This window comes from Pelophylax lessonae (assembly GCF_965119305.1).
Source record: "Pelophylax lessonae genome assembly, chromosome: 12".
In the NCBI taxonomy this organism is placed as follows: domain Eukaryota; kingdom Metazoa; phylum Chordata; class Amphibia; order Anura; family Ranidae; genus Pelophylax; species Pelophylax lessonae.
The window spans coordinates 83,985,432-84,006,620 of NC_138779.1; the positions used below are offsets into that span (position 1 = coordinate 83,985,432).

The 21,189-nt window shown below is 44.3% G+C and overlaps 1 protein-coding gene across 1 annotated transcript in view; it reads right to left on the bottom strand.

The window, feature by feature from the left end:
* The window catches only part of PRKCZ (protein kinase C zeta), a 572,887-nt gene that overhangs the window by 522,138 nt on the left and 29,560 nt on the right, over positions 1-21,189 (bottom strand). Inside the window, exon 2 of the mRNA XM_082273173.1 lies at positions 5,380-5,501. Within this exon, the coding sequence (XP_082129299.1) occupies positions 5,380-5,501 (122 nt within the window). The remainder of the gene's footprint in view (positions 1-5,379; positions 5,502-21,189) is intronic.

A 21,189-nucleotide genomic window follows, 5' to 3' on the forward strand; every position in this document is an offset into this window, starting at 1 on the left:
AAAAAAAACGTTTGTACCTCAGCACGCCACTAGGGGGCCATCCCACAACCATTACCAACAACCCAATCTGATATTACTTCAGTTTCGTAGCAAGCAGTACCGGAAGGCAACAACCCCCAGAACCAAAAACCAGAGGGGTGGGGGCGGCGACTGTCAGAGGACTCCGAAAAGAATTTTACGGTAAGTTCTTACAAAAATTCTATTTTCTCTTACGTCCTCTGACAGTCGCCGCCCGATGGTATTAGCCTTCACTAATGGGACGTCCCAAAGCAGTGCAGGTATGAGGGGTGGGAAAGCAAAGCAACCAGATAAGAAAGTTAACGCAAATAACCGGGCCAGTAACAACCTGAGCCCACAGAAAAAAAAATGGAACAAACCCAGAAAAAACACCCCAACAAGGAAAGACATTAAAATTAATGTCCCCTCAAACAACTGCCACATTCAAAACTTTGCGGCCAAAGGAAGCATCCGAAGATGCCAAAACGTCAAATTTGTAAAACTTTGTGAAAGTGTGCACGGACGACCATGTCGGCGCCTTGTACACCTGAGCCACAGACGCCGGATGGCGAAAAGCCCAAGAGGCACTAACAGCTCTCATTGGAATGAGCTTTCACTGGGAAAGGAGGAACCTGACCCTTGATGGAATAGGCCTGAACAATCGTCTGTCTGATACATTTAGAAATGGTCGCCGCGGAGGCGGCCGATCCCTTCAGAGATCCCTCAGGAAGAACAAATAGAGAGTCAGACTGCCGAATCGACTCCGTGGCAGACAGGTAGACCTTGACATTAACACTGGCACATGAGCACAGTGCAGAGAGATCATTGCTGAAAGAGGGCAACCCAAGAAGTAAATTTGCTATGACATGCAAGTATATTGCGCATACTAGCACATAACGGCAAGTGCTCCTACACCCAAAGTGTAAATGCAGATTCGGAAAGCCAACCAGCATTTCAGTTATTGAAGTTCTAGCTCAAATTATTAGCTCTTGCCCTTTTTGCATTATAGGGTGTGGCCACATTTTATTTATATTTATTCTGACTAAGTGGAAAAAGCAAATCAATGTTTTACAAGATATTTTTTATCATTAATGGGGCAGTGCACTGCAACACACCACCCACTAAATCATCTCCTCTAACATTTAATGCATAAAAAAAAAAATATGATTTAACCACTTTACCGCTGCTCACTAGAGCTCTACTGCGGCAAAGTGGCTCTTGTAGGTCTGACGACGTAGACCTACGTCGCCAGACACTCCCCACTCTCCGCGGCGCGCTCCCGCTGTATTCAGTCACAGCGGGGGTCGGGCCAGGGGAGGAGCGGCGGTGATCACCGCCGCTCTTCCCCGATCGTTGTGGAATTGAGTCTGGAGATCCGCCCGCTTGTGTAAACACAAGCGGGCGGATCTCCTAAGTGACAGGCATTTTGTATTAATCTCCTAAGTGACAGGCAGGGTCAGATTGCAGGGTTCAGCATAGCTGAACCTGCGATCTGTCCCTGTGTCACTCAGTCACCTCCCCCCACACACGTCAGTAAGCACCAGGCATACATTAACCCCTCCCTCTCCAATAAAATTAACCCCTTCCCTGCCAGTGTCATTTTTACAGTAACAGTGCATATTTATAGCACCGATTACTGTAGTAATGTCACTGGTAACCCCAAAAGTGTCAAAAATGTCAGTCAAGGGTCCGATCTGTCTGCCGCAATGTCGCAGTCCCGCAAAAAAAAGAAAAAAATCACAGATCGCCGCCATTACTCGTAAAAAAAAAAAAAATCTTTCCCTTAGTTAGTAAACGCAATAACTTTTGCGCAAACCAATCAAAATACGCTTATTGCAATTTTTTTTTACCAAAAATATGTAGCAGAAAACAAATTGGCCTAAAATGATAAAACATTTTGATTTTTACATTTTTTTGGGGGGGAATTTCATATAAAAAAATTTGAAAAATATTGTTATTTTTTTCTAAATTGTTGCTCTTTTTTGTTTATAGTGCAAAATGTAAAAATCGCACAGGTGATTCAAATACCACCAAAAGAAAGCTCTGTTTGTGGGGGAAAAAAAAGGACGTAAATTTTGTTTGGGTACGGCATTGCATGGCCGTGCAATTGTCAGTTAAATTCGCACAGTACCGAATCGCAAAAAGTGGCCCAGACGTAAGACAGCAAAATCCTCCGGTGGTAAAGTGGTTAAAGCACACGTATGAATAATGCCAGTTCATCCAATAGACCTTGGGAGGAATAAGTCATACAAATTACTGATTCTACTGACTGAATCACAAAACAGTTGGGCAGCTGCCAAGATCTAAAATAAGAGACAGCAAGCAAGACGAAGCAACTGTCAGAGTGTTGTGTCAAGGGCACCTGCAGGAAAGATTGCTGCTTAGCAGTCACAGGAGGATCCCACAACCCAGTTAGTATATAAAGACAATGATTAGAAATGTCCTCAGGTGGGCCAACACACTGTGACTGGACTAGAGAGCAGAAGTCACCAGTAAAACACACACACTTCCATTATAGGCACTATATAATAATTTTGTAACACTGGCAGAGTTGTCGTGTTAGAAACTGGAAACTCCAGTAAACCATTAAACACACATGAGATACATATAAGTAAATATTCTAATTTTGTTTAGACACTATTGCAATTTGCATAATCTGTGCTTAAAAATGAGCAAGCTTCCCATAAGAGTGAATAGGAAATCCACTGCACATGTGTTGCTCAGGCCAGTATACTTTCCATCAAGAGGTTTTACAGCACTAAGCAGAACTACAGCAAATATCTACCTAAAGATCGCAGAATAGCAAGTGGGTGACTTGTAGGCCTTGGGTAAGGGGACCTTGCATTTAAAAAGTGCTTGTACTAAAAGTAGTTATACTTTAATGATAAGCTTGACATTATCACATCTTGCCTCCCTATTGTACATGAGGCTTACTATTATAATAGAGGACCAGTGGAAATTTGGTTAACGTGACTTTAAAGCAGAGTTCCACTCAAAAGAGGAATTTCCACTTTAAGGCCTCCTGACCCCCTGACATGCCACATTTGGCATGACAATTTTTTTTTTTTGGTGGGAGCAGGTACCTAGACCGCTCCCTCCCTCCCTGCAATCTTCTGGGACACATCACAGGTCCCAGAAGATTGCCTGTTCATTCAGGACATGCAGTGAAACTCACGCATGCACAGTGCGCACCCGGCTGTGAAGCTGCAAGCTGTCACACCTGGGTGCCCACACTAGTGATACCGGCGTCGAGGGGAGAAGAGGGAGAAAACCGAGGCTCCTGCTGGCCGCATCGCTGGATCGTGGGATAGGTGAGTGTGAGGTTATTAAAAGTCAGCAGCTACACTTTTTGTAGCTACTGACTTTTAATAAACACAAAAACGAGTGGAACTCCGCTTTAACAGTAGAAGTGAAGACTTTTATATCTTCAGCTGCTTATGTACCACTATCTTACTGATCATTCTGACATGATGCTTATCAATTTTTTATTATAAGCTCAGTTTGAATTGATGAGAGTTGTTACAGCTTTGCTGTAGGAGTTATGTAATTTAGAAGACATAAATGAAAGACTTTTACTCATTGGAGACTGGAGTAGTATGTCTATACAATGTCCTTCATTTATTATTATTAAAACACCCTGAATACATTCATTATTGTCCAGAGTAATCATGGTCACTTTTGTTCTTCCAGGACAGGTTAAACCAGGCTTTTCCAACCAGAGTACCTTGAGGTTTCTTCAGTGGTGCATTGGCAAAATGCCTAAAAATTGCCTAGAAATTGTATACAAGACAGCAGATGGATCAAGCCTGCCTGTTACACAAAGCCACAGGCTTTTATTGTGCACCACTACAACCATCTAGCCACTGGTTGTAATGGTGCACAACAGTCCCAGATGGATCAAGCCTGCCTATTATTTACACAAATCCACAGGTTTTTATTGTGCACTATTACAACCATCTAGCCACTGGTATCCTAACCACCAATAATGTCATCTGTTAAAGAGGAAGTAAACCCTCCTCTGACATAGTTGAGATGCATGCAAGATGTAGTCCCACTAAGCCAGATCATCTAGTTCTCAAGCTGGAAAGTCCAGCGGCGTAAGGGCAATCAACCCACCCTATACTAGTATGAAGGCAATAGCAGAAAGTGATCCAACACTTTGTCACACAGCCCACATCTTGATTGGATGAAAGAGGACATACCCTACCCCCATGACAGTTCACCTCGCTAGAGAAACAGGGGTGCCATTCACCTGGGGGACACAGCAAGTAAGTCACTCTGTCACATGTGCTCCACGTGAGGAACATTCACAGGCTGTCCTGGGATCAAGGATAGGGTCGTCGCAGCCAAAACTGTACCCAACTAGGGATCTGCATTGGCTCACAGGCTGACCTGGGGGACATTTTAAGGATCTATATCAGGGACATGCAAACTGTGGCCCTCCAGCTGTTGCAAAACTTCATATCCCATCATGGCTCTGCCTCTGGAAGTCGTGCTTATGGCTCTCAGAGCCTTGCTATGCCACATGGGACTTGTAGTTTTGCAAGAGCTGAAGGGCCACAGTTTGCTTATCCCTAATCTATACTATCCTACCTGTCACCCACCTCAGCTGTTGATTAAAAAACTGCTTAAAGAAAAAACAAAATGCAAAAAGGAAGGAAACGAAAAAGTTTCCAGTAGGAAGCTTAGGTCCTTACTCCTGGACAATAGGCGAAGAACTAAGCTGCCTCTAGTAGGGTAGGAGTTTGACCACCATCAGGGGCTGTTCCTAGGCTATCCTTTGGTTTTTGTGCCTAGTGTCCTACTCTTGAAGATGGCGCTATAAACCAAATTGATCAGGGATCAAGATCTCTGCTGTGTCCTTTAACAGTAGAGAAAAATGTTTTTTGCAACTCTGTTGACACATCATTTTTCCTCAGACTACAGTAGGGTTTTAAGTCTAGGTTCACACTGAATGCAGCTTTGAAATCGTGTGTTCACTCGAAATTGCACAATTTCAAAGCTGCATGTCAATGCGACTTCAGGTGTGACTTGGTTGACATATGTGCAACTTCATGCACAGATGTCTATGGAAGTCGCACCTAAAATTGACAAAAGTCTGAACTAGGTATGAACTACCTTTTCAAATCAGTGCGGCACCAAAAAATTGGCATCACGTCAATATGAACAGTTCCATTGTTGACAATTGGGCGTGACTTGTCATGTGATTTTACCTGTGAAATCGCATGACAAGTCGCACTGGTGTGAATGGGGCAAATTCTGAATTTTCTGTAAACCGGTTTATGAACAGACTTGTTAGGGGAGAAATCACAGTATCAGTGGTTAAGTATCTACAGAGATTCCACTTTATTCATGCTTGTTACAGGATGACCACCCCAATACCTTCATCGTCAATCCACTTCAATGTGATGGGCTGCTCCTGGCGCAGGCGGCACATCTCTCTCACTTCCTCACAAAGCTCATCATAACTCATGGATGCTCCCAGCCGGGTGATCAGAATATCACTGCAGAAAACACAGAGGAGACAGATGGATAAGACAAATACATGTTAAAAGGGAAGAGTCACCGCAATGACATTTACAGCTTGGGGTGTGTTAACTCCATTTTAACGATAACCTCACAGCATTCCACAGGATATTCATTCCTGCAGTAGATCATTCCTGACATTCAAACCATCACAAACACCTTCTTTATCTGCCCTATTTATCTTCTGTCTAAAGAACTATCCTGTCTTTGCCTCACAGTCACTAATCAGATTCAAACCTTCACTGGAAAATGACAGTTGGAAAAAGAAAGTTTAACTATAATTAGCAGTGGTGGGCCAATGGAGGAGAACAGTTCAAGACAAATGATGCATTCTGGTTATATTTCTTCGTGTAAAAATGTGCCAAGATTAAGGTGAAACATAAATGCATTCTCCTTGAATTAACACTTCAGTTTGTATTTAGACAGGATGCCCAAAAAGTAAAGATATCCGCCTTTATATGGAGCCACGTGAATCCACAAAACTACCTGACTGTGCACATATGAGCAGCAATCAGATCAGAGTATGACCACCAAACTATTTTTTATTATCACACTTTGACTGTAAGTTGTGCTTTATTTATCACAGGAACACAAGTTCCTATAAAAGAAAAAAAAAGCCAACTGCCAAATCATTAGACCTGTTTATCTCACACAAAAAGCTAAATCACCTCATCAATTTCTCCTGAATAAATGAACTTTCAGAGCTAAACATAGATGGATAGCTTTGGATGGCGAGAGAAGGGGTTAGAACAGTGGTTCTTAACCTTGTTGGAGGTACTGAACCCCGCCAGTTTCATATGCTCATTCACCGAACCCTTCTTAATTGGAAAAATAAAATATGATTTTTTCAAATTCAAAACATAGGTATATATTTAGGTATATATTTATACATAGGTGCACAAAATGAACAAAACCATTAAAGAACAAAACCATTAAAACATGATTTTCACACAAAAACAGAATAATGAATATTTACTGCAAATCAGTGTGACTTCTGCTGTTGTCTTTCAGAGACCAGTTCAGAAATGCACGGCTTTACCTTGGCAAGTGCCACACTCATGTCATTTTCGCAACAAAGTCTGTTCCTTTTCTTCGTTTTTATGTCCAGCATCCTCGAAAAGGATTGCTCGCAAAGATATTTGTTGATGGGTACAAAGCCAAGAACAGGCAGACTAGCCTTTTCATCGAATCTGGCTCTCCTCACCTTGAATTCAGCGAGCGTTGTGTTCTTGTATTTTCCATCCCCATGCAGCTTAAGGAAGTGTTCTCTTAGTTTTGCCGGTGCTAGACTAGAATTGCTCAACTTGGCATTGCAAATCATGCAGTTAGGACGCTGACTCCCATCACGTTCTCTTATACATGTGAATCCATATTGTACATATTCGTCCGACCACTTTCTTTTTTTGCTCGACATAGTTAGTATCAAGGGATTAATATTAAGAAAGAAATCACACAACGTACTATTACAACAGTTACAATTTGACTACTGGGCGTGCCAAATTCCCTGCAGCACAGATAGGCCAAGCGGTGTTGCGTGATCACCTGCAGCCAATGAGCGGGGCATGTCATCAACAATCATATGAGACGGTGTGTGTCTTGACCTCCGTCGAACCCACAAGACTGACTCACCGAACCCCTGGGGTTCGATCGAACCCAGGTTAAGAACCACTGGGTTAGAACCTCTGGCAAAGTTTTTAGAATGATATTGTGTCTTGTGGCAGATAACTTATTGCTGGTAGTGCAATGAAAAAAAAAAAAAAAAATACTGCTCACATGTTCTCAACCGTAATCTTACATAACCCTACTCAGTTCCAAACACTGTTTGCATAGTAAAGTACATTTTTTTTTAATAACGTTAAGGCTCCATGTACACGGGATGTTGTTAAAAGTCCCTTTGAATGCTGGAATTTTTAGGACGTTTGAAACGTCCGTTCAGTCGCGTTTGTACTGGCGTTTAGCGGGCGTTTAGCAGCGTTTGCAGGCGTTTGCGTTTAGAAGCGTTCCTAGAGGTCATAAAAATTATTCCCCTTTAAAATGGAAAAACGCGAACGCTAAACGCGGGTCATCGCGTTCAGACGCGTTTGTGCGTTTGAAACGCCGGGAAACACACGTTCGAACGCAAATAATTGCGTTCTAAAAACAGTCCCTGAACGCAACTGCCTGCAAATGACTGTAAACGACCTGGTGTACATGGACAGATAAGATAAAATGTAGATGGGTTCAGGGGCTTCTAAAAAAAACGCCCAACTGCTCCTAAACGGCCATTTCCAGCGTCCCGTGTACATGGAGCCTAAGATGTGTTCACTTTGAATACTCATTGAGCAAAGGAAATTAAAAAAAGAAATGAAAGTTTTGATGGAACATGAATGGGTATGTGAAAAACACATTTACCACTCTGCACAAAGCATTAAAAAAACAAAAAACAAACACTTATACCCATTTAGTAAATAGACCCCATTGTCATCCGTTTAAACCCTACATCACTCTACTAAAATCTAGTTTTAGGTTTTTGTCCATTTCTCTGTGGGTGCGATTTCCCTTCACTTTTGGTGCTCACAGAAAGGGAGAAAGAGGAATCTCCGCAATAGGGACACGGATTTTTTAAGGGCTTCAGGCAGCAGCTAGTCTCACTGAGACTTTAGTAATGATTGGCAACATGCTTCTTATGTGAAAGTGAAACGGAACCTTAAAAAAAAAAAAAAAAAAAAAGGTACTTTTGCTTTCTCAAAGCAATAGTTTCACTTTACTACCATCCACCCCAGCAGCACCTTTCTTTTACTCAAACATCAGTCTAAGTGTCGGTCCACACTATGGCGACACGACTTCGGGGCGACTTAATGAAGTCGCCGTGCACCGCGACTTCGGCGCGGCTTGCACCGACTTCACATAATGGAAGTCAATGCAAGTCGCTCCGACTTTTCCCAAAAGTAGTGCAGGAACCTTTTTCTAAGTCGGAGCGACTTGAGTCGCTCCTATTAGAACGGGTCCAATTGTACAGAATGGAGCACGACTTGTCAGGCGACCAAGTTGCCTGACAAGTCGGAAAAGTGTGAACCGGCACTAATCACTTACTTGGAGAAAGAAAAACCCAGTGAAAGCTCAAAGTTGGAGCTTACATGAGACTGAACGCTGTCTACCCATCTCCATAAGACATCACTGGGCACCTTCTTGGACAAGCACAGGTTCACTTTACTGGAAGCAGTATCAGCCGGCTTTCACTAAGTCAGTCACATTTACAAACTACTTTTTAAATTGGAATTTTGCTGTACTACAACCCCATTAATCTGAGATTGTTCAAAAATTTTTAGATGCAGTTTTTCACAGATTGGTGAACCGCTGTTCATCTTTACCTCTGAAACACTCAAGACTCTGTAAGATGCCCTTTTATTACCCCATTATGTTACTGACCTGTTGCCAATTAACCTAATTAGTTGCAAAATGTCCCTCCAGCTCTTTGTTAGTACCACCTACTTTGCCAGCTTTCTTTAAATCCGTACATTCTCGCAGTTTAAACATTTTTAGTGATGCACCAATATATCGGTCGCCAAAAATTATTGGTCGAAAAATAGGGATATTAGCGTTTTGCCGATAGAAAAGAAAAATTGTGCCGATAATGGCATGCTGTGTCCCACTGGCTTCAAAGTAAAATCGCACCCCATTGGCTTCAAAGCAAAATCACGTCCTATGGGTTTCAATGCAAAAATGACAGCCACATTAATTCAATTTAAAAAAAAAAATGTTTTAAAAACTGTCCATTTCGGTTTCAGTTTTCGGGCAAGTGCATCCTGAATTTTAAAGTTTTGGTTTCAATCCAGAATTTTTATTTCGGTGCACTATTACATTTGATAGGTTTTATAGTTTCTATTGTGAATAAAATATGGGTTTATGAGATTTCAAAATCATTGCATTATGGGTTTTTATTTTATGAACATTTTACACAGCATCCCAACTTTTTTGGAAGTGTATTAAATAATTTAACAAGACATCTGTAGCATTTTTACAACAAACTACCAATATGATGATCACACTGTTAGTACATCTCTCCCCCTTACAGTAGGACACAACATGGAGAATAAAAAAAGAAAAGAATTATCTAAGGTTAGGAACAAGCTTTTGTGGAAGAAACAGCATTTGGTTATGGGTGATATATTTTTACTGGGTTCCAGGGGCTCTCATAAAACCAAGTGGGTATAAACAGTGAATATAAACCTTTAAGTGCTGAAATTTCACTTTGATAGAAGGTATGCGAGGCCAAGGGAAGTACTTTGTCAAAGTAACGAGGGCACAACATTTTTAAAGCAAACCAAGGAAAAGGGCGAATGATAACAGTTTCAAATGTTTTTGTGCTACAGAAGCAATTTAAACTATTCAACCAGCATATGTTCAATTATAGAACTCTGCAGGCAGACAGACATTGGAATTCCAGATTTGTACCACAATACAATGGTGAAATGTGTTTACATAAGTAGTGCAGATCTCATGGGCTATCTAGCAACCATTTTTGTTTTAAAAGCCAGATAAAAAAAAGTCAGTGTTGCTTAACAATTGTGTAATTTCAAAAAGTATTTTTTACCCTTTTAATTAAATTTTTTTTCTAAAAGTGATTTTATGTGATTATAACTTTTGACGCTTGCTCTGGTTTACTTTCATGATCATTTTTCAAATAAGAGAGGCACAAGAACATTGTCTACTTGCTATCCTCGCACAATGCAACCAGCGCATTTGCTTAATAATAGAGCAAGTTAATCCGTTAGAAGACTGAGTGTATTGCTTTGACAACTAAATTTCATACTGCCTATTTTTCACACACAGATTTTAAATGATAAAATGTAATCATTTTAAATGATAAAAGGCATGGTTCTTTTTCGAGGAAAAAATGAATTTGTTCTGCTAAAAATATACAAAAACACCTTAAGTCTGAATTGTATATGTAGCAGGTGCCCCACATCTATGCCAAGCTGACTGGGGCTCTCACTGAAGTGAGAAAAACTGCCTGTCAGCTTCTGCGGGGGAATTCCCCCCCCTCCCTCTCCTCTTCTCACTGAGCAGTGAGGAGGGACACACAGACAGAGCTGCTCACTTTGCTCTCTCCCCTGCTTTGCTCATTGGCAGGGGGATGGAACCAATGACACTCGAGTACTGCAGTAATGCATCATGGAACCTGTAGTTCCCACTACAAAATGGCCCCACAGGTTTCTATGAGGACAGAACTACACAGACCAGCTGCCCTAAAGGAAAGAAAAGGACACCATCTTGTCTGCCTGGGGCTTGGCAGACCACCACGAGGAGGGAAAGGAGAGAGAGAGAGAGAGAGAGAGAGAGAGAGACACGTGTCCAGAGGGGCTGCTGTGATCCTTGGAGTTGATTGGGGCCTACTGCGACATTCAGTGCCACCGCTGTTCCTGTTCACTAGGACTGGAACTGCACCGCCACGCCAGAGGCCTCTCCGCATTATAGCCAATAGCAGGGTCACAATGCAGATCGCTGAAACGACTGACCGAACAGCCATCTCGACCTGATCGCTAAACGAATGACCGACTTTCATTGCTTACAGGATAATCCTTTGTGATAATCGGGATTGGTGAGCGGGTAAATGCCCAAAGTCCCATTGCCAGCCACTTGCACATCACTTTTAAACACTGTATACAGACATAACAAACTTGAATTGCTAAGAGGACCTGTCATTAGTAAGACCAAGTATATTTGGACTGATTGCTGACCACTTTTGCCATACTTAAAGAGGAGCTCCAACCACCTATAAAAAAAAAAAAAATAAAAGTCAGCAGCTACAAAAAGTGTAGCTGCTCAGTTTTGAAAAACAGCCACTCACCTGTCCCACGGTCCAGCAGCAAACTCACCCCAGCCATCTTTATCCTCCATCCTCCCTCGGCAGCGCCAACATCTTCACTATGTGACAGCTTGCGGCTTCACAGCCGGATGCCCAATGCGCATGCATGAGTCGTGCGTCGCATCCTGGATTGGTGGATGCAGTTTTCTAAGACCTGTCCGTGTCCCAGAAGACTGCAGGGGGGGGGGGGGGGACAGAGGAAGGAGAACTTCCATTCCCGAGCGCCGCGACACTCAGAATGGAAGTGGGAGCAGGTACCTTTCAAAATCGTGTACCTACTCCCCCTGCTCCTCCAAAGTGCCAATTGTGCAAGAGGAGCAGTGGAGGAGTCCTTAAAGCGTAACTTCCCCTTTTGGGTGGAGTTCCGCTTTAAGGATTCTTTGCTTCTCTGAGCTCCAATAATAGAGGGGCGGGTGCTGCGTCTGTCAATGGACTTCAGAGAAAAGGATTTTACGGTAAGTTCTTACAAAAATCCAGTTTTCTATATTGTCTATTGACAGACGCAGCAGCAATGCTTCTTTACCCTTGGGACGCCCCAAAGCAGTATAGGCATAAGGGGTGGGAAGAATGCAACCAAAAAACAGTTAACGTATTTCCAAGGCTAAAAACCTAGCCTACTGGGTAAGAAAAAAGCTCAACCAGCAACAGGAGCTTACACACGAACAAAGTTTGACCCCTTAAAGAGAAAAAAAAACAAGTCTCTTTACACAGCAGCCTGCAAAACCTTGCGGCCAGAAGAAGCATCCGAAGATGCCAATTAATCAATCATGTAGAATTTTGTAAAAGTATGCACGGACGACCAAGTCGCCGCCTTACACACTTGAGCAACAGATGCCTGATGACGAAAAGCCCAAGAGGCACTCAGTGCTCTTGTAGAATGCTCTCACAGGGAAAGGAGGAACCTGACCCTTCAATAACTAAGCCTGAACAACCGTCTGCCTAATCCATCTGGATGTGGTCGCAGCAGACGCAGCCAAACCCTTACGAGATCACTCGGTAAGGACAAAAAGAGAATCTGATGTCCTAAAAGGCTCCGTGGCCGACAGGAAAACCCTAATCGCCCAAACCACATCCAGAGAATGCAAGGCAATTTCCTTGGGATGCTTAGGTTTAGGACAGAGTGAAGGCAAAACAATGTCTTCATTTAAATGGAATTAAGACACCACCTAAGGAAGAAAGGATTGATTAGGTCGGAGAAACACTATCTCTATGAAAGACCAAGTAAGGCAAACGACAGGAAAACGCCGCCAATGCAGACACTCTGTGGGCAGAAGTAATAGCCACCAGATAGGCAACCTTCTGAGATAACAAAGGCAGAGATATGTCCCTAATAATCTCAAAAGGAGGCTTTTGAAGAACAGACAAAACCAAATTCAGATCCCACGGAGGCAAAGGGAATCTTCTCGGAGGAGCCAGAAGACGCACCCCTTGAAGGTGCGGATCAAGGAATTAGTTACAAACGGGCCTTGGAAGTAAATAGCTAAGCCCGACACTTGGCCCTTGAACGTGCCCAAGGCCAACCGTTGCTTAACTCCTTTCTGCAAGAAAGCCAAGACCCTTGCAACTGAAAACAAGGGAGGGTGCAGGTTTTGCAATTCACACCAGGAAATATACATCTTCCAAGTACGATGATAAATTTTTCTGGAAGTCGCTTTACTAGCCCTCAGCAGGGTAGGGATCACAGACTCAGAGAGACCCCTGTCTCTCAGCACCTGGCCTTCAACAGCCATGCCGTTAAAGCCAGCGACCGTAAAGCAGGATGGAAGATCGGCCCCTGAGACAGCAGGTCCTCCCTCAGACAGCAGGTCCTCCCTCAGAGGCAGCCGCCAGGGAGGCTTGACGACCATCTTTACCAGGTCTACGTATCAAGATCAGCGGGGCCAGTCTGGCACCACTAGAATTACTGTGACCTTTTCCACTGCCAATCTGCGGAGGAACCTCGACAACAGCTGTATTGGAGGAAAGGCATAAAGCAGCCGATACTGGCTCCAAGGTGGCAGTGGCCAGAGGGTCTTGAGCCCTGGCCACGAACCTTCCTACCTTCTTGTTCAGATGAGACGCAAACAGGTCGACCTCCGGGGTGCCCCACCTGACACATAAGAGATGAAATCTCTCTGGATGAAGGGACCATACCCCTTGGTCCAGAACTTGATGACTCAGGTAATCCGCCTGCCAGTTCTCCACTCCTGGAATGTGAACTGCTGAAAGAGCCGTAACATGTTCCCCCGCCCAAGTCAGAATCTTGGCCACCTCCTGTGCCACCCAGGCACTCCTTGTACCCCCTTGGTGATTGATGTAGGCCACAGCCGTGGCATTGTCTGATTGAATCCGAACCAGGGAACCTTGTAGCCAATTCATCCAGTGGAGCAGGCAAAGTTTGATTGCTCTGAGCTCCAGGACATTTATCGGTAAAGAGGACTTCTCTGTCGATCAAACTTCCTGGGCACAGAGATTGTCCAGCACTCCACCCCAGCCCGACAGGCTGGCACCAATGGTGACCACCGTTCAGAACAGCGGTAGAAAGGACTTGGCTCAGGACTGGCTCAGGGCGGGCAACAGAAGCAACCTTGTGAGTAGGGATGTAACGATATCAAAATCTCACGGTACGATACAATTTCGATATTGACCTCACGGTACGATATTTATTGCGATATTGTGGAAAAGCTCACGGTATTGTTAAATAGCTCATGATAGTGTTTGTGATGATAATAGCGAAAAAATACTGACATTTATTCTGCTTTTTCAGTCAACAGGCAATTTATTGTTGTATTTATGGATCCATGACAACATAAAACACTGATCACATAGTGCTTTTAAAGTGCAAGTTGTAGTCAGGAACATCAATATTCTGTATATTAATATTTGGTTGCATAACTGATTCTTCTGTGCAATGTTCAAGTTAAGAAGCAGCTAGAACAATTGTAAACAAACAATAGGCAATTCCCTTTAAGTGCAAACAAAGATCAAGTTAAGTCAGGTTTAAATGTGCAAGGCAAATAAAGGCAGCCTTTTAAAACTGGTATTTAGGATGGACACTGGACAGCATGCAGCGTGCAATCCTATTGGCTTAACAACGGTTGTTGCGACGACGCAGCGCAAAGGATCATGGTCTATGTAGTTAACAATGATTTGTTCCGCGGGACTGTTTATTCCTCTTGCTTTTTGACGGACACCTGTCCTTTTAATATTGTAACCCAACCACGACGATATCGAGACACGACCACGACGATACGATATCGCGATATCGTCAATATCGTTACATCCCTACTTGTGAGTCGGCTCAAACATATAATTCTGTCCAAGGACTGCGGAACCTTGTTCCACTTGACAAGAATCTCCTTTTGCAGAGGCCTGGAATGAAATTGAGCAAATGGGATCGCCTCAAAGGTCTACACCATCAGCCCCAAGGCTCTCATACAAGTCCGCAGAGATGAGAGAGCGAAAACCTTGGTAAAGACTCTGGGAGTGGAGGCTAGACCAAAGGGTAATGCCACAAATTGAAAGGGCTCCGCCACTGCAAAACAGAGATACCTCTGATGTCCCCCGTATATAGGGATGTGCAGATACGCATCTTTGATATCGATGAAGGCTAGAAAGTTCCCTTGATTTAAAGATACTACCACTGACAGAATTGATTCTATCCAAAACTTCTGCACCCGCACAAAGTGGTTCACTGACTTGAGGTCCAAAATTGAACGCACCTTGCCCTCCTTTTTGGGACCTTGAACAGGTTTAAAAAAAAAAAAAAAAACATGAAACCATTCCAGCTGAGGAACTGGCACAATTACTCCTTGTGCAAGGAGATCCTGCACTGCAGGGATCTCCCTGATATCCTTCAAGCGATTCGGAGACCGATGAAGATTTAAGGGAAAAAATCTGTTTGCTGGGCGAGACCGAAATTCGATCTTGTACCCTGAACGAATTCGTTTGTGAACCCATTTGTCCTAAATCAAAGATTTCCAGGGTTCCTGAAAGTAATGCAGATGTCCCCCCACCCCCAAATCGGGTGAGGGCACCCTTTCATGCCGAAGAGGATTCGTCTGCCGAAACGGCTAGTCTTGGGCTTATTCGACCAAACATTCTTGTTCCCTCCAGAGGCTCTGAACGGTTTACCTTTTTCTTGCGCCCCTGAGGCACAGAAAAACTGCCTATGGGCCGTGAAAGAAGGCCCCCACTTACTTCGGGGCGCCTTACCTTTTGAGGATTGGGGGAGAATAGTACTCTTACCCCTCGTTAAACCTTTGATTAACTCATCCAAGGAGTCTCCAAACAGACGTTCACCCAAAAAGGGAAGACCTGTTAAGGCCTTCTTAGAAGCCTGGTCCGCCGACCAGCTCTTTAGCCACACCATGCGGCGTATGGCAACCCCTACTGCTGACACTGGCAACCAGAGGGGCCGCATCACACAGGAACACCAGGCCTGGGCCATCTGAACCGTGAGCTCATTCAGAGTCGGGGAAACTCTCTCAGTGGTCAAGTAACTCCTAAGCACTTTAACCCATTCTGTTACAGTCTGAGAAACCAGAAAGAGACGCAAAGACAGGTTTTAGTATCCAGCCCGCCAAAAAATGCAGGTGGCGGGAAAGGGATTCCACCTGTCTGTCCACTGGGTTCGTAAACGCCGGGGAGTCTTCCACAGGCACCACAGTAGGTTTGTTTAACCTGGAAACAGGGTGATCCACCCTAGGTGACATCGTCCAGCGGTTCGAGACCGAGTCAGCAAAGGGATAGCAGCTGCATTTAAAGTGAAAGTGCTTTGGCACCACTAGCAGGTGCTTAATGTGCCACTATTGCTCATTCACAATATCATGAAAGTCCTCGGGACAAGGGAACACCTGACCCGACTTCTGGGCTTTGCGGGAGCCAAAAACTACCCGCTTTTCTGACTGTGTGGGCTCATCTTCCAATTATAATGTTTCCCTTACTGAACGAATCAGTGCTTCCACCATAGCGCATTCCTGTGCTGCAGCCAAGGATGACATATCCTCCTCACCATCCGACTGCGAGGACAGGGATCCCTCAGGGAAGGGGTTGTCCAAAGCGACCATATCAGGCTCTGAATCAGAGGACAGAGAAGGCAGTGGCCGTTTTTGGCTAGTGAAATGTTTCCTTACAAAATCCACCTTTGACGCCAGATTCTCCAATGCTGCAGAAAGGCATGAGAGAATGATACGGATGCACCGGCAGTTGCCCTGAGGGGGTCTGGAGGAGAAATAACTGCTTGGGACTCCATTTTGCAAGTTGTATAAAAAAAAAAAAACTACAAAAAGCTACAACAAAATGGTGCCAATGCAAAAGCATAGGAAGCTCAGGGAAAATGGCCGCTGTACCTTACACACAGAGAACCGATGCCCACGCTTCAGATGGCGGCTCCGGGCAGACCGCCTCCCACCCCGAGTGGGGGTGCTGCCAGCCAAGGGGTACGTTGCGACTCAGGGCGTTCCAGGACGATGCATCCCGGCGAGACATCCGTTTGCAGGTTTGTCCCCATCCACAGGGGCTCTGTCATGGTGAGGCCTAGTCGGACCATAACCTGCTCACGCTCGTTGGCCAGGCTGGGGGGACCGTCAGGATCTAGATTATCCACTGCGAAACCACAGCCAGCTGTCACTTGTAGTTTACCAGGAGGATTCCCCTGACACTAGCTAGCGATAGTGAGTAAAGATAAATAAATATAAACATTCTTAAGAGAATAAAAAACAGACTAAAGTCCCAGCAGGAAACCTAGGTCCTACTCCTTCACTAGGCAGCAAGAAACTGATTTGAGATCACAGTGTGTGGGGGGGTATGTCGAGAAGGACAGCCCCTATAGACGTGTCAGTGAATTTTTTTTCACTGCCTAGTCTACTCCTGTAGATGGTACATGACCCAAGGGAAAAGAAGCATTGCTGCTGCGCCTGCCAATGGGCGATAGAGAAAATGAATTGTTGCTCTACATAAAGATGGCCCAGGCTATAAGAAGATTGCCAAGACCCTGAAACTGAGCTGCAGAACGGTGGCCAAGACCATACAGCAGTTTAAAAGGACAGGTTCCACTCAGAACAGGCCTCGCCATGGTCGACCAAGCAGTTGAGTGCATGTGCCCAGCGTCATATTTATAGGTTGTCTTTTGGAAAAAGAGGTATAAGTGCTACCAGCATTGCTGCAGAGGTTGAAGGGGTGGGGGGTCAGCATGCCAGTGCTCAGACCATATGCCACACCAGAAAGAAGCCTCTTTTAAAGATGAAGCACAAGAAAGCCTGCAAACAGTTTGCTGAAGACAAGCAGACTAAAGACATCAATTACTGGAACCATGTCCTGTGGTCTGATGAGACCAAGATAAACTTATTTGGTTCAGAATATGTCAAGCATGTGTGACGGCCACAGGTGAGGAGTACAAAGACAAGTGTGTCTTGCCTACAGTCAAGCATGTGGGTAGGAGTGTCATGGTCTGGGGCTGCATGAGTGCTGCCGGCACTAGGGAGCTACAGTTCATTGAAGGAACCATGAATGCCAACATGTACTGTGACATACTGAAGCAGAGCCTGGGCCGCAGGGCAGTATTCCAACATGATAACGACCCCAAACACACCTCCAAGACGATTACTGCCTTACTAAAGAAGCTGAGGGTAAAGGTGATGGACTGGCCAAGCATGTCTCCAGACCTAAACCCTATTGAGCATCTGTGGGGCATCCTCAAACAGAAGGCTGAGGAGCGCAAGGTCTCGAACATCCACCAGCCCCATGATGTGTTCACGGAGAAGTGAAAGAGCACTCCATTGGCACAACATGTGTAGCTCTGGTGAACTCCATGCCCAAGAGGGTTAAGGCAGTGCTGAGAAATAATGGTAGCCACACAAAATATTGCCAATTTGGGCCCAATTTGGACATTTTCACTTAGGGGTGTACTCACTTTTGTTGCCAGCTGATTAGACATTAATGGCTGTGTGTTGAGTTATTTTGAGGGGACAGCAAATTTACACTGTTCGAGCCGATCCACACTAGCGCGACTTGTAAGGCGACTTGTCAGCCTGACAAGTCGCGGTCCATTGACCGCTACAGGACCCGTTCTAATAGGAGCGACACAAGTCGCCCCGACTTAGAAAAGGGGTCCTGTACTACTTCGGGGCGACCTCGGAGCGACTTGCATAGACTTCCATTATGTGAAGTCCATGCAAGTCGCTCCGAAGTCGTGGTGCATGGCAATGCCCAAGTCGCCCCCGAAGTAGTACAGAGTCGTGTCGCCTTAGTGTGAACCGACTATTATACAAGCTGTACACTAACTACATTGTAGCAAAGTGTCATTTCTTCAGTGTTGTCATATGAAAAGATATAATAAAATATTTACAAAAATGTGAGGGGTGTACTCACTTTTGTGAGATACTGTATATACAGTGGGTACGGAAAGTATTCAGACCCCCTTAAATTTTTCACTCTTTGTTATATTGCAGCCATTTGCTAAAATCATTTAAGTTCATTCTTCTTCCTCATGAATGTACACATAGCACCCCATACTGACAGAAAAACACAGAATTGTTGACATTGTTGCAGATTTATTAAAAAAGAAAAACTGAAATATCACATGGTCCTAAGTATTCAGACCCTTTGCTCAGTATTTAGTAGAAGCCCCCTTTTGATCTAATACAGCCAGGAGTCTTTTTGGGAAAGATGCAACAAGTCTTTCACACCTGGATTTGGGGATCCTCTGCCATTCCTCCTTGCAGATCCTCTCCAGTTCTGTCAGGTTGGATGGTAAACGTTGGTGGACAGCCATTTTTAGGTCTCTCCAGAGATGCTCAATTGGGTTTAAGTCAGGGCTCTGGCTGGGCCATTCAAGAACAGTCACGGAGTTGTTGTGAAGCCACTCCTTTGTTATTTTAGCTGTGTGCTTAGGGTCATTGTCTTGTTGGAAGGTAAACCTTCGGCCCAGTCTGAGGTCCAGAGCACTCTGGAGAAGGTTTTTGTCCAGGATATCCCTGTACTTGGCCCCATTCATCTTTCCCTCGATTGCAACCAGTCGTCCTGTCCCTGCAGCTGAAAAACACCCCCACAGCATGATGCTGCCACCACCATGCTTCACTGTTGGGACTGTATTGGACAGGTGATGAGCAGTGCCTGGTTTTCTCCACACATACCGCTTAGAATTAAGGCCAAAAAGTTCTATTTTGGTCTCATCAGACCAGAGAATCTAATTTCTCACCATCTTGGAGTCCTTCAGGTGTTTTTTTAGCAAACTCCATGTGGGCTTTCATGTGTCTTACACTGAGGAGAGGCTTCCGTCGGGCCACTCTGCCATAAAGCCCCGACTGGTGGAGGGCTGCAGTGATGGTTGACTTTCTACAACTTTCTCCCATCTCCTGACTGCATCTCTGGAGCTCAGCCACAGTGATCTTTGGGTTCTTCTTTACCTCTCTCACCAAGGCTCTTCTTCCCCGATAGCTCAGTTTGGCCGGACGGCCAGCTCTAGGAAGGGTTCTGGTCGTCCCAAACGTCTTCCATTTGAGGATTATGGAGGCCACTGTGCTCTTAGGAACCTTAAGTGCAGCAGAAATCTTTTTGTTACCTTGGCCAGATCTGTGCCTTGCCACAATTCTGTCTCTGAGCTCTTCAGGCAGTTCCTTTGACTTCATGATTCTCATTTGCTCTGACATGCATTGTGATCTGGAAGATCTTATATAGACAGGTGTGTGGCTTTCCTAATCAAGTCCAATCAGTATAATCAAACACCGCTGGACTCAAATGAAGGTGTAGAATCATCTCAAGGATGATCAGAAGAAATGGAAAGCACCTGAGTTAAATATATGAGTGTCACAGCAAAGGGTCTGAATACTTAGGACCATGTGATATTTCAGTTTTTCTTTTTTAATAAATCTGCAACAATGTCAACAATTCTGTGTTTTTCTGTCAGTATGGGGTGCTATGTGTACATTCATGAGGAAGAAGAATGAACTTAAATGATTTTAGCAAATGGCTGCAATATAACAAAGAGTGAAAAATTTAAGGGGGTCTGAATACTTTCCGTACCCACTGTACATACACAAACACATACATATACTGTATCTCATAACCCCTTTTTTTCATATTGATTTTTACATGGAAGGCCAAGTCCGGCCTACACTGCAAAATATCAGTCAGTCAATCTAAGCTTTCATGGCAGCTATGAACTCATTCAAAGGCAGTGAGCATTTTTTTTGTACTAACTCCATTAAACTTTGATACAGGTTCCTATAGGTGAGAGACAGCAAAAATTGATCCTGCAATGGGTGTATTTTCAAAGCAGATTTCCTACAAGTCAAACCGATAAGAAAAAGAAAAAGGGGTTCCCAGCTCACTGGATTAGCGGCAAAGAGGGAATGGGGTAGGCTGGTGCATCAGAGAAATACCTGAATAAAACACTCAGTAATATTTTTCTTATACTTGCTCTATGGAATAGTTTTGCACAGAGCAGCTTCGATCCTCCTCTTATCAGGTCCCCCGCCAGCGCTCCTGGCCCCTCCTCTTCTGAGTGCCCCCATAACAAGCTGCTTGCTATGGGGCTCTCGTGCGTGCTTGCTCATGAGCCCCTCTCTTCAGCTTGTAAAACCACTTTAAAGGCATATTTCACCCCTACCAAAAACTTCCTATGCAGTTAAGGGGTGCCTGTAGAGAAAAACAAATTGTACTGCATTGACCAAAGCTGAATAATGTCCTTGCTATAGGTGTAGGCCATTTACATACCTCCTGAAGACTTAAAAACTCCAAAAAATGGCATCATCCCATCCTGCCTTGTTGCTAGAAGGTTGCTAAGAGACTCCTAGCTCTTACTGGTCACCTACACCATCACAAAAGTGAGAACACAA